Source organism: Nothobranchius furzeri, chromosome 13 (assembly GCF_043380555.1).
Source record: "Nothobranchius furzeri strain GRZ-AD chromosome 13, NfurGRZ-RIMD1, whole genome shotgun sequence".
In the NCBI taxonomy this organism is placed as follows: domain Eukaryota; kingdom Metazoa; phylum Chordata; class Actinopteri; order Cyprinodontiformes; family Nothobranchiidae; genus Nothobranchius; species Nothobranchius furzeri.
The window spans coordinates 33,135,942-33,152,924 of NC_091753.1; the positions used below are offsets into that span (position 1 = coordinate 33,135,942).

Consider the following 16,983-nt stretch of genomic DNA (forward strand, 5'->3'; position numbering starts at 1 on the left):
GTACTTCTTTATGAACAATGCTTTTAATAATAAGTATTCTTCTGCTCATACTGGAGAGCGATGACATGACTGCACACAGCCCCTTGGTCGTGTGGCCTATTATTAGCCTCTCATGCATCCTTCTCAGCTGAAACTGCTCTAGGAGGGAAAATATTCATTACGTAACAATAAAGGATCTGTCTTCCAGACTCACTTCCTGAATACCAAAGCAGCAACTAGGCTTAAGAGGGAGCAAAAGCCGTATCCACTTGTTTGTTAAGAGTGGTGTAGAGCCAGGCTTGCTTATCCTGTTGCTCCTCACATTAACCACACTACCCCTCCTTTTCAGCAACTCACTGTAGGTCAGTGACACAGCAGTTGAAGCTGCCTTAAGAAGGCAACTTTGGACAGCAGGAGCCAGGAAATCCTACTAAAGTTATGGACCACAGGGAGCAGCGACAGAGGAAGACGGGAAAGGCCTGATACAGGCCAAAAGGAGCGGGGTAGTGGCTCTCCTCTCCTTTGCCTGAGCAAACACCAGGGAGGCTTCCACTGTGGCAAAGACGGACCTAGCGAGACCTTCTGCACAGAAGCTGTTTGATAACCAACTCCAGGTATGATGACTTATTATGGTAGCACGATAAGGGCTCCCAAGGATAAATGTATTTGCTTGCTAAGAGTGCTATTGTGTATCAGGCCTACTCAGCCTTGCACTGCAGTATTTTCCTCCCAGCTGATGAGTGTCCCTACAGGCCGCAGCTGAGATCACTGAGCAACTCAGGCACAGAGGCCTGCGTAAGTTCTTCTGTGGTTCTGCCCACATCCAAGGCTATATAGCAAGCAATGTTTTCTAAAATTGTCAGTACCAAAGATGGAATGTTCACTCATATCAAGGACTGGTGCAATAATCCAACACTTGGCAAAGCGATTAAGGGTAGCACTTTGAACTCAATCATTCAACAGAAAGAAGAAATTGCAAGTTTAACCTTCTGGAGGCAGGCGTTGCAGATTTGCAACAGTTAAAACCTACCTACCTGGTTACTCCACATACGTATTTCATGAGCATTTTTAAAATCAGAAGTACTCCTGAAGGACTTAGTTGTTCGTTCTTTTATCAAATTATTTTGAGCCTGAGAGTGTTAAGTCTTTTTATGATTAACTGAGAAATACATCTCTGACAATGTTTTACAAATAGTTATTTCCATTTATCCATTCATTTGTGTTTTTGATTACATTTGTTCTCATTTGTATTTACTTTGTTCTAGAAGAAACAACCACAAACAAAGATAAACACAAACCTGAACAACAAGAGGGAACTGTAAAAGGATATGATGCGGGAGGAACACTCATATCTATTCAATTAAAGACCCCTACAACATTGTGTTATACAGTAATAATAATAGAAATATTACTGATTTGTTTAGCGATTTTCTGAATCAGGGGACTCCAAAGTGCTTTACAGTACAATCAATCATGCGAACATTTACCAACTGATGGTGATAAGCTACATTGAAGCCACAGCTGACCTGGGGAACACTAAGAATTAAGGCTGCTAAACAGTGGATACCATCGACATATATACTGGACAATTCATTTTCATAGGCTCCAATAACACGGTTTTGAGGAGAAATGGGAGGTGGCCACCACCGCCATTTTGACTGTGTCACAGGTTCCGTCAAGCCCAGGCAATTCCAAAAAAGGGAAGAGGTGGAGCTGAGGGTGGAGCTGTAAGGCTGGGATCAACTGACGACACCCGTTCGAACTAGCTACAAGCTAACCTGAAGCTAACCCAAAGCTAACGCAGAGGTGGGAGCTAAGCTAACGAAGGTAGCAACCTAGCTACAACCAGAGTTAACTGTGCACAACACCAGAGCTGCTGAGTCAGAGATACGCCGGGCTGACCGCTGGGTAAAACCGGGTGGAACACAGAGGTCTCCTGAGAGCTCCACAAACCGGCAGCCGCACAGCAGACAAGCGCCGCTGCGATCTGAGATGCGCAGAGCTGCCGCTGGGGAGAACCTGGTGGAAAGATTTCCATCCCAGAGCTCCACAAGCCGGCAGCCCGCGCAACAGACAGGAGCCGCAGCGATCAGAGACGCGCCGAGCTGCGGGGAGGGGAGAAATGGGTGGAAAACAGAGGTCTCCCGAGAGCTCCACAAGCCGATAGTCGGAACCCAGCTCCACCAACATGTTATATTTCAACCTATTTTCTAAAGTGCAACATTATGTTAAATGCACTGGGTTTTACCCTATTACATTTAAATTTCATGGTTAAACAGTACATGTTAAAATCTAAGCTCAGCTAGCGCAAGAGCGGCAGTGACCCAAAATACATAAATATGATTTTACTTACCAAAAAATGAAGTGGAGACTCCTTGGACGCTCTATTAGTGCAATTAATGCCACAGCAAGTCATTTGGTCCAACAATTGCACAAATAATATCCAAAAAAGAATGCATAAACGGCACAACTGATGGTCTAAGTTGAGAGACTGAAAATGAAGAAACAGTTTTCAGGCGAGGCCGAGGCTCAGACCGATCCTTTCCAGGGAGCTAGCTCTGCGGTCACGTGGGTCAGATGCTCATTAATTACACAGAATTTTAGGCTTTTAATACACTTAAACAGAAGAGTGAGAAAAAAATTCACCCCACTCAGAGTTGTCATGAGTGTAAACTAGATCATTTAAACCAAAAACATGTTTTGGAACCAGGCTGTAAACATGTTTATTTCTGCTGTGAAATTGGTATTTTTAACATGGGAGTCAATGAGGATTTGTTCGCTTCTGACACCAGCCCCCAGCGGATGAGGGTGGAACTGCAAGTTATTTCACTTCCGCATTGGCCTCAATTTCTGTCCTGCATTGTGGGGGCTTGGTAGATACCACTGGTCCCCCTAACCCCCACCAGCAGGCGAGGAGAGTGAATTGTCTTGCACAAGGGCACAGCGGCTGACATGGACAGAGCATTGGTTCAATCCAACATCCTTCTGATTACAGAGCAAACTCTTAACCCACGAGCCACCTTTGACGTCAACTGGTTGGTGTGTTCCTATGATCGCATCTGAAACCACAGTAGTTTCAGTTCTTTTGATCATTTGATACCTTTCAGTCATATCAAGAGTCCCCAGGCAAGCTCTCTCTTCTGTTTGATTGTTTCCCTTATATGTCCACCAGCAGGAGCTATGGTTGCCACCATGGCAGGCAACAGTGAACTTCTGGTCACAGCTCCATGAAGCTGTTTCTGAAGTGGACATCTTGAACATGCTCCATTTGGATTCCATCTCCTCAACCTCCTCCAGGAAGATCTAATTAAAGAAAACCACATCCAGACATTCAATTTTACTAACTGTTTGACTCTGGCTGGTTGTCTTCTCTGCCATCTGACCTAATTCCCCATCAAGTGGTAATCAATTGACATCTTTGGACTTCTTTCTTCACCTAAGTACCCAAGACATTCTATCAACTATTAACTCAAATATTACCCTTTGGCCCAAGATTGCCTGGCACCAACTACACTTACGGACCAACCTGTGGTCAAATATAGTGTGTATTATGAATGATTCCCCTTCTAGTACCAAAGTTTAACAACAAAACTCCATTTAGATTCAGATCAACAACGTTGTTGCCTCTAGTCATACCCTTTCAGGTAACCCGTTGGGTCATTGCTCACATTGCTCACAGTGGCATTTAAGTTCCCTATGAGAACAAAGGAATGCCCAGATAGTAACATTTTGAAGGACACCATCCAGAGACCTCAAAAGGTGGGGTGATACTAACCATAACACACCATAACACTCAACCATGAGCTTGTAAAATGGCCTGTATTTGTATAGTGCCTTCTTAGGGTTCAACAACCCCCAAGGAACTTCACAACACATAATTTCTTCAGGAGTTTGGCTGTATAGCAACAGTGTGTGGGGAGATGGTGGCTGAAAAAGGTAAGTGCTTCCCCTGTAGGTTCTTGACCCTCTCGGCCTGTCGCAGTCCTTGTGTCCTTAGGCAAGACACTTCAACCGCTTTCACTCCTGGCGGTGGTTGGAAAGACTGGTGGCGCCAGTTTATGATAGCTTTGGCTACAGGTCATCACCATCAGAGCGTGAATGGATGAGTGATTTATTGTCGCGTAAAGCGCTTGCTGACTCAGAAAAGTGCAGGTAATTCATCATTCATTTATCCATATCTAGCTGGTATTCAACAACTAAGTGCTTCAGCGCTGACATTAACTATCTGTGCTCACATCCTAAACCATTGGTTGTGAGGTCCGGATCATGACCAAATTCTTTTTCTGAAAAGAAAAACTCTGAAATAAACAAAATGCCCAAAACAAGCAGCTAGAATGAGCTTTGTTTGGGAGAAGCCTGGCCTCAGCATGAGAGGCAGAGCATCTGCTCCTTTGCATCAAAATAGTCAAATGAGGTGGTTTGTTAATTACTGATTTCCACCCTTTGGAGGGTTATGGACATATCCTGCCTGAAGTTTCTGAACGGATCAAATATTTGGCTTGGTAGCAGTTTTGGATGTCTCAAGAGAAGCTGGATGGAGGGACTTAAGGATTTCTTGGTTTCCCTCCTGAATCTACTGCCTCCCAAACCAAAACTCAGAAACGTGGGAGGCAACGAATAGATAGTTTCTAACACTTTTATATTATAAAAATGTAAGAGGGCATACGGGCCTATAGACACCCATTCCTTATTTAAACACGTCAGCCTTGGAAATAAACTAAAAGTGTAGTTCAGATCAACAAGGTCGTTGCCTCCAGTCATACCCTTTTAGGTAACCCGTTGGGTCATTGCTTACAAACTACAAGTCTCACAACAATTTGATTTACTTTGTAATCAGGTCCTGGATCTCAAACTTTGCAAGTCTAGGCCTAGGAGGGAGCCTTGGCTCTCTGATGTCACACGGGCTTGTGGGCGGACTTGTAGATCCTCTGAGAGAAAGTGGAAAAAGGATGGCCTACAGGTCTCGCGTGAGTTGTTCAGAGCATCACTGGTTGCTTATCAGGATGCTGTGAGGGCTGCTAGAAATGCCTATTTTGCAAACATCATTGAAACAAACTCCAAGAATCCCACGATTCTCTACAAAACACTGAACTCTGTTCTGGTGCATCAGGAGCCCAGCTTCATGTCCACTACGGCTGCTGGAAACTCTGAAGATTTTCACAAATTCTTTGTTCACAAAATATCGGGCATTAGAGCAGCTATTTCTGGTAACTCTATTGACCCAGTGCCAGTTCTTCCATCACCACCGACCCTGAGCTCCCTCAATACCATTTCTTATTCTGAGCTGAGTGAGCTTGTTGCGAGGCAGAAGCCATCTGGCTCTCCACTTGACGTTCTGCCGCCTCGCCTCTGGAAGGCTGCCTTTCCGTGTCTTGGCCCATCACTTGGTCAGATTATCAATGGGAGCCTCAGCACAGGTGTGGTCCCAGCTGCTTTGAAAGCAGCAGTTATTCGGCCGACCCTGAAGAAACCTGGTGCTGATGCCACTGTGATCACAAATTACAGGCCCATCTCTACCCTGCCTTTTACATTGAAACTGCTTGACAAGGTCGTTTATCAGCAGCTGGTCTCACATTTAGCCGACTCTGATCTGTTTGAGGTTTTCCAATCAGGGTTCAGGTCTGGCCATAGCACAGAGTCGGCTCTACTGAGGGTCTTAAATGATATCTATCTATCACTAGATCAGGGTACATCTGTGGTGCTTCTGTTGTTAGATCTGACTGCAGCTTTTGACACGGTTGACCACGTGATTCTGCTTGATCGCTTAGAACGATGGGTTGGGATCAAAGGGTCTGCTCTGGATTGGTTTAGATCGTATCTCCACAACAGGACATTCTGTGTTAAACTAGGTGATGTTTTTTCTTCTTGGAAGGGGCTCCACTGGGGGGTCCCGCAGGGATCGATCCTTGGTCCTCTTTTGTTTGCCATTTATCTGCTTCCTCTGGGGTCAATCTTTCGTAAACATGGCCTAGCGTTCCATCCAGTGGCGGCTCCAGAAATTATTTTCTGCAGGTGCTATGAAGGAGCTAGTCTTTTTAATTGAGGGTGCTATGAAGGAAGTGGTCATGGGTACCTATTCTCCAAAACACCTTCAACACTAGCAGATACACATGCGTGCACAAAACCTCAACAAACACCTGAAACAATCATTAATATATATCATAAACATGAATAATCGCTGACTTTTCCATGAAATCATAAACACATACAGCCACACAGAAAACCATCTATAGTGTTGCAAGGTTAGCTAACGTTAGTGTTAGCATTTCCAGTGGCAAAACCTTCGACTGCTGCTGCGGTTGAGGGTTGACTCTCTTCATCCAGATCCGTAGGTTTTTGTGGGTCTGAGATCACTTCCAAAGATTCATTCGTTTCTGACTGAACCCGTGGAAATTTGGGCAACAAAAACTGATCCATTTTACCACTAGCTCTACCTTTCACTTGTTCGCAGGTGGAAAATGAGGTAAAAGGTTAACATCAGTTTCCTGTTTTGGTTTAAGTTTTTACTATCTATATGATAATTTACTGACTTTGTTTTGTATGTTAAATATTATCACATCCACACATTAAATTAAATTAAATTGTAAAAAAAAAAATCTAATATTTACTTGGGGGTGCTATGGGGGTGCAATGACTAATCCAGGGGTAGCTATAGCGCCCCCTAGTGCCCCCCTGGTGCCGCCACTGGTTCCATCTGTATCCTGACGATTGCCAGATTTACTCTCCATTTTGTCAAGAGAAAGGTCTCTCTATCCAGTCCTTTGTGTCTTGTCTTAACGAGGTGAAGTCTTGGGTAATGGCCAACTATCTGCATCTGAATGAGGGAAAGATAGAGCTCATTGTTTTTCACCCCAACAGCAGGGCTGTGTCTCGTCATGTTGATCTTGGCCCTCTTTCTCCCTACTCAAAACCAGTTGTCACCAGTTTGGGGGGTGAAAATTGATGCTGGACTTAAATTTGATGCTCACATCAACTCTGTGATCCGGTCGAGTTTCTTTCATCTGAGACGCCTTGCAAAAATCAAGCCTGTGCTGTCGACAGCCCACCTGGAGCGGGCACGCCATGCTTTTGTAATTTCTAGGCTTGATTACTGCAACTATGCAGGACTGGGTCAATCATCACTGCGCCGCCTACAGGTTGTGCAGAACAGCACAGCCAGGTTTCTGACTGGGACCAGGAAACGGGACCACATCAGTCCGGTTCTGGCCTCACTGCACTGGCTTCCGGTCTGTTATCGTTCACACTATAAACTCCTCGTCTTTGTTTACAATTTCTTCCAGGGTGGTGCTCCCCCCTATCTGGTCACGCTCCTGAACAGACATTCCCCATCACGCGCTCTGCGCTCCTCTGACCACAGAACATGCTCGCTGTCCCTCGTTCTAGGTGTCGTACTCGTGGGGACCGGGCTTTCTCAGTCCTAGCTCCGTCACCCTGGAACCAGTTGCCACCCTCAGTCAGGCTATCCCCATCTCTGCCAGCCTTTAAGAGTCACTTAAACACCCACCTCCTCCGCATGGCGTTCCCTGAATGTGTTTGAGTTAGGCCTTCGTTTATGTTGATTTTAATTCCCTGCTTTCATTGGTCTCTTTATCTCTTGTTTTACTCATTTGTTTTCTACTTTAATGTTTTTACCTTTTTTTGTCATGTACCGGGTTCAGCGCCTTGGGCTTCCCAAGGCACTTTATAAATAAAGCTTTGATTGATTGATTGATTGATTGATTGATTGATTGATTGATTGATTGATTGATTGATTGATTGATTGAAGTGTTTTGTGTAGCCAGTGCACATTTATGGATTGGCCCTTCAGGTGTACATTTTATGGGATTTAATGAGCATAGAAAAGGAAACAGAACTAAACTGGAGCTCAGATCTTTTTAAATCATTACATGTGATGGACCATGCTGTTTTAGCCTGTAAGAGCCAGTAATCAAATGCAAATAGATACAGAAGATCTGTAAAATGAATTAGCTCTGAATCTGATTTAAAGTGGACCGACCGAGAAGACCTGAGCAGCCACGACGCCACACTAATAAAACAGTTGCTTCTGTCTTCAGAGCTTAGCGAAAACACTGCACAGCTACATCGAGTTTGGCTTCCTGCCCATCCCCCTCCCCTGTCTGCAGTGCTGACGCATCTGTTGCCTTTGCATCAATCAGCAGCCGCTATATAAGTATACCCAGAATCCCCCACAGAGATCAGGACTCTCTCAGGCTGAGCCAGAAAAAGCACCAGTTAACATCTGTCCTGTGGCTGCTGTGCTGCCAGTGCCACCTCCTCTTTGCTCCTACTTTAACCACAGCAACTGCGCATGCACAGGCGAAGGGCTTTGGTGTGATTTGCTGCTGCACAGGCAGAGAGTGGGCACAAGCTTGAAACAGACGTTGTGACGTTATTTATTTAAGATGCATATTCTTTCTGAGTAGGCTTTTGGGGTTTTATTTTAAGCAAAGCATTTTCTCATAATCATCCAAATGCATCTGGCTTGTGCAGTACAGGGGAGCTGTAAGACAGCATCTGTTGTTTATTGGTCGACTCCTTACTTTATGTGCCGATAGCAATGCAGCCAAGCATCTTTCCCTGACGGTGGAATTGAGAAAAGAGCTGATGTGTGGTGCAGAACCCCACATTACTCCACTCTCTCCCTGTAGCCCTCTGCAATGCTTAATAAAAGTTGTCGTTTCCTGCTTCATAGCTCCAGAACGAAAGCGTCAGTCGCCCAGCTAGTGCAAAGGCTGACACATACTCCGATTTAGCTACATCCTGCACGAGCTGCAAGCTATTCCCATAGTGTTGGTGGTGTAGGACAGAAGAGGGACAGTCAGAGGAGAGAAGAGCAGTTCTAGCCCAGGACCTGGGCTGCATGGATGCTGAAGCTGGTATCATCTGCACACCGAGAGGGAGGGAGAGGAAGAAGGACGTCAGAAAAAGCTCTGCTTCTAACAACATCACTGTTCAGTGACCCTCATAGAAAAAACACTTTCGCCTTGCTCGTACAAAACAGGCTTCTTTCTGTACAGTTGGTTCTCCGTTGAGCTTTGGAAAAGGGCAACCTGCATGACATTGTTTCCTGCTGGCTGCGCATCATTTTCTCACATTTACTAAGGTACGTTTGGCACGCTCTCCTTCTGACTGGTCTATTTTTCTAAATATTTGAAAATTTTCTATCACGTTTTGCAGAAGTGTGCTGTGCAGAGGTTCGTGAAGTGGCTTTTGCTTTGTTCGTGAAGTGGCTTTTGCTTTGAGAGTTTGCTCTCTGTTTGACAGTCTTTTCTATGTTCTGGTTTGTGGCTGATATGTGGGGATTTTTACTTTCCAGAAAAGAAATCTTAAAAAGATTTCTTCTTTTTGCTTTGGCTTTGAAGGTAAACTAAGGCTGGGTGTGGCAAATTCATAAGCTCGATTAACAAATTCAGAATTTCCGCTCAGCATATGGCGGCAACAAACCACAACAATCGATCTAAAAGCTGAAAAACAAAAGTTTCTCACTGAAATAGACCCCTAGCACGAATAGAATGAGAATGTTCCATGCATAATAGAATCAAAAAAATCATATATGTTTGCTACATTACTTGCTGCCATGATGGATGGGGAAGTCCATTTTGTGCTGCACACAGAGACAGACTAACACACACACACACACACACACACACACACACACACACACACACACACACACACACACACACACACATTCATGCAAAGACAAAAGCAAACCTCTAGTGCTCTGCAGACTGCTGTGTGTTGCAGGTTCCCAGAAAGGGCAGGATGTTTGCGCAAAACACTGACGACTGATACAGTCAATCGCCATCCAGCAGTATCCCAATAAATGCTGCGCCATAGCATGTTGCCATGACAACAGAGGCCTGTCTGAGGCAAAAAAAAAGCAGGAGGGCAGTTATGTGTTTAGCTGCCAGACAGAATGTTAAGATTGGCGGCCATATTGTATTTTTGCACAGTCACAAAATTACACTGAAAGTAAAGTCTAATTTTATTATAAATTCAGTAAGATGCTTTAGTTACAATCATCCAGTATTTAAACATTTCTGTTTGTTTTTAAAAGACAGCAAAAATCACAAGACTCTGAGTTACCAAACAGAAGTGCATCCTAATTTTATGGAAGTAATAATAATCATATCAATCTGATGTTAAAGACAGATATATTGCTGTTGCTGTGATGATCTGAGAGAACAATTTTGCAACTGACACATTAAATATAACATTTTTTCTATGTGAGTAATCATTAGCCAATAGACGAGCATTAAAGGAAACAATAAGAAAAGTGAAAACAGACCTTTTGCATAGTAGTGGTCCAAACGTGGTGATTCACTGAGTGAAGTGTGCTTTACCAGATGTAGTCTGCATGCTGGGAAAGGTGACTCAGTGAGAGAACCTCACACACATCTTATTTTGACTTTGTCTTATTTCCATCAATTTGCTGATTGTACACTTCAAAATAAAATACTGTATACTGATTAAAAGGTTTGTCTTAAAAATATGTGTAAAAGTCGACATGATGGAAGCGTGTTCCAGTTTACAGTGACTGAATAATTATGATTAAAATGCCACCAGAAATTGATTTTTTCCTTTTTAAAGCACAAGTGCTAGAAATGATTTGAATCTCACTGGCTAATATTTCCCCATCAATAATTATTAGTTGTTTATAGATTATAGCAACCTTTTGTGTCAAAAAGAAGAGCTTCACTAAAAAATACCAATAGTCATCATCATCCATTTAATTTTTTTTAATCAATAATTTACTGCAAATTTTTTTGTTGTTAAAATTCTTTTCCTAAATTTTTAGATCAACCATCTTAACCCTTTCTTGGTAAATTATTTTAAGTGAATCCAAAGAGCAAAAAAAAAATTAATTAATTAAATGAGCAAAAAACAGAGATATCAGTATTAATTATACATTATGTGTCACTATATTAAAGACTTAAAGCAGCTTTACGGCGTTTTCCCCTTTCAGCAAGTATGTATGATTTGTCAGAAATCATTTAAAGTGATTATCTTATGTACTGTAATATAATGTAAGCAATACATCTTTTTTTTTTTTGTTAAGCACGCTCCCTGCCCCGCAGAGCTCCGTGCAATAAGAAACTGAGCGCCGACCAGAACTAACCAATAGCGTTAGACTACCATTTAGATGCTTCAAATTTAAGGAATACCTTGGCTGATGCTGAGTTAATGAACTTTTTACGGACAAGTAAGTCTCTAAAATATAAATATATGACAACACAACATGACAAGAGAATAATAGTATTTGTAAAACAACGTGTTTCAGCACTCTTCGTCGGCTACAGAAGCACATTTATAAACAGAAACGTGAAGTCGCAATCTTAATAAAACAGAAGGAGTGTGATATGCTTGTCAGCCACTAGATGGTGCCATCGGATAAGAGAACTCCGGAAACAAGCTTTAATGTTGTTGTTTCTGAATGTGTCGTAAATTAGCAACAACTCATTTTGCACATTAGGCCTTTTTCATATTACGTCACTAAAATTTAACAGTATGGTGAGATGTTTTTTTATGCATTCTGGGGAGATTTAGTTCAAAATTGGGAAGTTTGATGTTGACAGTCTCAGGCCCTCTATTATATTCTCTTACAGTTGAAAACCAGAAGATTTTTCTCTCAAACACAAGTTCATCTGCACTGATTAATACTGTGCAACTAAAAATACCTTAACGAATTATTAATTCCTATTTTAACAAAATTGAAATAGATTTATATATGTTATATGCAAAAATCCATAATGGAAAAACAAATCTCAGATCTGTTCATCTGTTCTATATATTTATTTTTCAGTAGAGTGTAGTTTCATTATCTGACATACGTGATTTAACTCTGAGTGTGTGATCTACTCTTTTTGGTTGAAAGTTGAGAGGAGTTGGTTTATAGTTTCCTTCATTTACCAGAGTTGCTGAACATTGACTGGAAACCATGTGTTGAAACTTTACTGCCATCTAGTGTTAAAACTTGAGAATGTTCTGATGTTCCATGAGCACATTCAAACTTTAGGTTTCTTAATTTTTTTTACCATTTAAATGTTCTAATGGCATGTTTTTTCTCTCTCTCTCTTTTAGATGCCTGTGACGTCCTGATATCTCAGGACCTGATGGATAGCACACACCCTTCCACAGTGCTAAGCAAGCTTAATGAGCAGCGCTCACAAGGTCTTTTCTGTGATGTCACCATTGTAGTGGAGGATGTGAAGTTTCGGGCCCACAAGAACGTCCTCGCAGCATGCAGTGGATACTTCAAGAATGCTTTGACAAGTTCAGACACATGCAGCTCAGGTCAAGTGCTTGAGCTTACAGACCTAAAGTCTGAAGTGTTTGCCAACATCCTCAACTTTATATACTGCTCAAAGGTGACATCACTTAGTGGACAGGACACCGGAGGGCTTATAGCAGCTGGGAAAAGACTTGGAATTCCCTTTTTGGAGAAGTTCACAGAAGAAGAAAAGCTAGATGAGTGTGTCGTGTCTGAAGACTTTTGCACAGCCCTTGGGTCAACAAAAACCAAGAAGGAAGCATCTAGACCTGAAGAGACAGACAGTACCAGAGGGCCTCGTATTACTAATGCCTTCTCTATTAATGAAGTGTGTCTTGGCAACAATGCCTTCACTCCTCTGGTTCAAAACAATAAAGAGCAGCAGTCTCCAGACGTGGGACAGCTACCGACATCCAGCATCAATGGGAACAATGAGAATATGCATACCCTCTCTGAACACTCATACGCTGTAAACAAATCCTCTGAAGGAAAAGACAGCAGTCAGTGGGACAAGAAGATCTGCAAGCCTGTATTACAGTCAAAGCAACTCCTTTACAGGAACACAGGCCCACTTAAAAAAAGACACAGATTGAGAAGCATTTTAGGGAGAAATATACTTCCAAGGCCAGCAGAGCTACAAACTGATAAACGAAGCACAGGAGCCCATGAAATATCTAATGGTGGACTTCTAACTACCATGGCCCCACCCCCACTTTTTTCAGAGGCAGAAACAGAGAAAGTAACAGACACAGGGCTACCTGCAACCACTGATAATAGAGAAATGGAGTTAGGTCCACCACCCCTGCCCCCTCACACAGAGAGCATATCAATTTATAGCTGTGACCAGTGTCCAGAGTTATTTTCCAGTAAAGCTCTTCTTACCATTCATTCAGAGGTCCATAAAAAACGTTTTGTTAGTCATTTGTTTTGCAAGTTTTGTCGCAGAAAATTTATACACCTTAAACGGCTTCACAACCATGAGCAGGTTTGCCCAAAAGTCTCACAAGGCTCACCCAAGCTGCATCCCAGGGATTTATCAGCCAAAGACATGGACCAACAGTCAGATGACAGGCCAGAAATGGATGGCACTTTGACTCAGCTTCCTTCTCCAGACCTCTCTAACCCTTCTGCAGATCTCCCTAGTCCATCTGCAGACCTACCTAACCCTTCCGAAGACCCATCTAACCCTCATATGCCAGATACTATTAAACTTGACCAACCAGGGCATCTGCAGAAGGAAAAGACAGTGAGGCCAAGTGTTGGACAGAGGAGATACAACTGCAGGGTGTGTAAACGGGTTTACGTCACCCTATCTAGCTTGAAGCGACATGAGAATGTGCATTCTTGGCAGAGGGCCTACCCCTGTCATTACTGTAATAAAGTATTTGCTTTGGCTGAGTATCGTACAAAGCATGAAATTTGGCACACAGGTGAACGTCGTTATCAGTGCATTTTCTGCCTGGAGACATTCATGACATATTATATCTTGAAAAACCATCAGAAGTCCTTTCATGGCATTGATCCTAATCTGTCTGTTAGAAAAAAATCTGCCAGCGGTGGGCTGAAAGCCAGTGTTTATCCGATCAAGCTCTACAGGCTTCTGCCCATGAAGTTTAGAAAAAGACAATACAAGACGTACAGCCAGACATTCGGCGAAAGAGGGGATCCATCCTCACTGGAAAACGATTCTCTTATTCCTCCATTTGAAGAAAATGGTCTCATCAGCAGCCCTGACACTACTACTTTCCCTCTAACATTCATGGCAACGACAAAGATCATGTCCTCTGTCGTGCCTCGCATCTACTTTGACAAACCATGCGACCAAGATACGGTCCAAACTCCGAACAGTGATTTGGAAATGAGGGGAAGCACAAGACGAGTGGGTGAAGACAAGGATCCACTTTTTCACAGCCATGACAGTGTCTTTGTTGTGCAGCCAAATTCTGAGTCATCTATAGGTTACAATGATGATCCACCGATGCTAATCAACACAGACCACATTAGTAATAATGTACCATTCCTAAATTCTCTGAGCACTGTTAAAAAGTTAGGTGAGCTGTCAGCTTCTGCAAAAAGAGTTGAAGAGATGACCAAGGAGATACTTCAATCAAGCAGAGAGAGACTGAGGTGTAATAAAGTGATAGGGACAAAAACAGAGACATATATTGCCAAACCTGCATGTCAGGGTCCTTCTTTGGAAAATGACTCCATGCCACTGTGTCAGATAACAGTGAAAATCGGAAATGAGGCCATTATTCGTCGCAAAGTCAAAGGATCTAAACTCTTTCGCAGGAAGACAAGGAAAACAAGGATTAATGAGCAGAGTCCAAACCATTGCACTCCATCAAGGGAACACTCAGAGAGTCCCAGACGTCGCTTTAGACAAGACGTTTCTGCCTCCAAAGAGCCAGAGATATATGAGGACACCAATGACTGTGACACAGCTGATCAGCTTTGGCGTCCCTACTATTCTTACAAAGTCAAAAAGAAAAGAAAGAAACACAGATACAAGCACAGAGAAGATTTGCTTTATCAGTTTCCTGAATCTGTAGAAAGAATTGCTGCCGGTTCAGCCCATCTTGATAGGACAAATTTTCTAGCAGAGGAGAGCAACTCAGGAAGTAATGCAGGGGTGAAACATGGTCTCAGTAGGGACTTCAACCCCAGGGCCAACTATAACTGTGACATCTGTGACAGCTCTTTCATCACTGAGACCGGACTGAGAGCTCATGTGATTGGTTCCCACCCATACTTCTGCCGAACTTGTGGCAAGCAAGGTCCTCCTGGTGAGGCACCTTCTAGTGGCGACTACATTTGCAAAAGCTGCATGGAGAATGGCTCCTGCTTTGACAACACGCCCCGAAGCCCCAACCCAGAGAAAAAATACCGCTGCTCCTTCTGTCCCCAGAGGTTTTTGTATCTCGCCACCAAGAGAAGTCATGAGAAAAGGCACCAAGCAGAAAAAGAGGAAAGTTGCAAATATGATGCCATCACATCAAGTTCTAAGTACTCAGCACACACAAAGAAAGACAATGAACAAGGTGCCACCAAAGTAGAGGACAGGGACAATGAAGAGGACATTTACATTAAACACGAAACCACAGAAGACGAAAAATTTCCATCTGATAATATACTTAAAACCAAGGAGGCAACTGACCAAACATCTTTGACCATCTATCCAGACGTGTCACTTTCTAGAATTAAAGGTCCATTATCACCGAGATTGGATTCACCGCCTGATTTGACATTCTCCTCAAAGATCAAGCATAAAGCAATGAAAAGGAAGACAAACACACATCATTCTGTGTTTTTAAAACAGCAGGACAGTGACAGAGACAATGACAGCAACAAGACAATGTCAATGGGACCTAGAAAACACAGTTGTGGAAATTCTAGCAAAACATTTGGGAGGAATGATTCTGAACCTAAAAGTACGCAATTTTCAATGCACAAAGTAAACAAACTGGTATTCAAAGATGAGCCCTTTTACTAAGATATTTAGAACTAAAACCAACAAACAAGAAAGTAAACACATTTGAAGTCAGGTTGATGATATTGTTGTGAAAGTTTTGCAAAATAGTCTTTTGGAGATAAATACAATGAAGTGTTTTAAAAGGCAATACTAAGAATGAGAATGTAGCATCAGTCTTCTGAGATCTTACCTTTTCTAAACCCCCGTTTAGGACCCAGTGATTTTTGCTATTTATGTTCCTTTATAGAGGATATTTGGTAATATAAGGTCATCTGACACAAACTGTATTTTGTTCTTTAATCTATGCATGTAGAGCAGTGCAATAACAAATCAGCATTCTCAACACAGATAACTGATCGATCGTGGTCACATCTAGACTTTATTTTAAGTAAGTCTGGATAAAACTAGAGCTGTTTTCTGCTGTCACATTGTTGTATCTCCTGTTCAATTAACCTAACTTTGTGAGTTGCACTTTATAGTATACTGATTTGTTCTTTAATACTTTGATAGATACATTTTTATTCTAAACACCACTGATGTAATTTGACTTTTTACCGAATGCATAGAACCATTATAACATGAATTTTACCTTTTTTTGTTTATTATGTATAAAATTGTAAATCTATTTAAATTAAAATTGTATTAAGAACAGTTAAATTGTGTCCTTCTTTACCACACAGCTTAGGGATAGTTATCCTACTGACACTGAAACGCATAGTACTCACAACTACAGATGCACCAATCTGTTCAAATGTTGACATTTAATTGCAGAAAGATTCAAATTGCTAAATGTCTTGAGGCATGTTTTCACAAAAACCCTTTTCCACAGTAACAGTTTTCCTAATATGAAGCCACATGATGGATATCTGTTCCTTTAGGGACCTGGAGCCCTTCTTAGAAGTTCATTTCTTCTTTGTTTCACATCTGTGTTTGGCCTCCAAACTCACTTTCCAGATGTTTTTAAATCCCTTGCTTCTGTCTAGGACTAGGGTTATGATGCAGCAATTTTTCACTGTCCTGCTAAACTTATCAGTAATCCCATGCAGGTAAAATTTCCTCCTAGTTCTTAACAACTCTGATTTAATTTTCTGCACCTGTACAATGAAAGAACACTGACTGTTGGTTTAATTTTGATTATGTGGGCAATAATTAAAGGTGGAATATGGAGCAAGAACACCAAAGCACCATCTAGTGATGAGGTTGTAGTTACAACAATAGAACAAGGTTTCCAGTCATCGGGATACCAGGTTTGCTGCTG

General features: G+C 42.2%; 1 protein-coding gene across 2 annotated transcripts; it reads left to right on the forward strand.

The window, feature by feature from the left end:
• The first annotated feature begins 397 nt into the window (after positions 1-397).
• zbtb38 (zinc finger and BTB domain containing 38) lies at positions 398-15,925 on the forward strand. Of its 2 annotated transcripts, none has more exons than XM_070543499.1 (2): positions 398-593; positions 12,064-15,925. In XM_070543499.1, the coding sequence occupies exon 2, from the start codon at positions 12,096-12,098 to the stop codon at positions 15,744-15,746; it is 3,651 nt and encodes a 1,216-aa protein (XP_070399600.1). In that variant the 5' UTR covers positions 398-593; positions 12,064-12,095; the 3' UTR covers positions 15,747-15,925. The 2 variants fall into 2 exon arrangements, with proteins under 2 accessions (XP_070399600.1, XP_070399601.1); XM_070543500.1 differs by lacking the exon at positions 398-593 and adding an exon at positions 8,944-9,082.
• Positions 15,926-16,983: the final 1,058 nt, after the last annotated feature.

What these genes read in the sequence shown, in the direction of transcription:
- zbtb38 (XM_070543499.1), top strand. Translation starts at nt 12,096, where the DNA reads ATGGATAGCACACACCCTTCCACAGTGCTAAGCAAGCTTAATGAGCAG.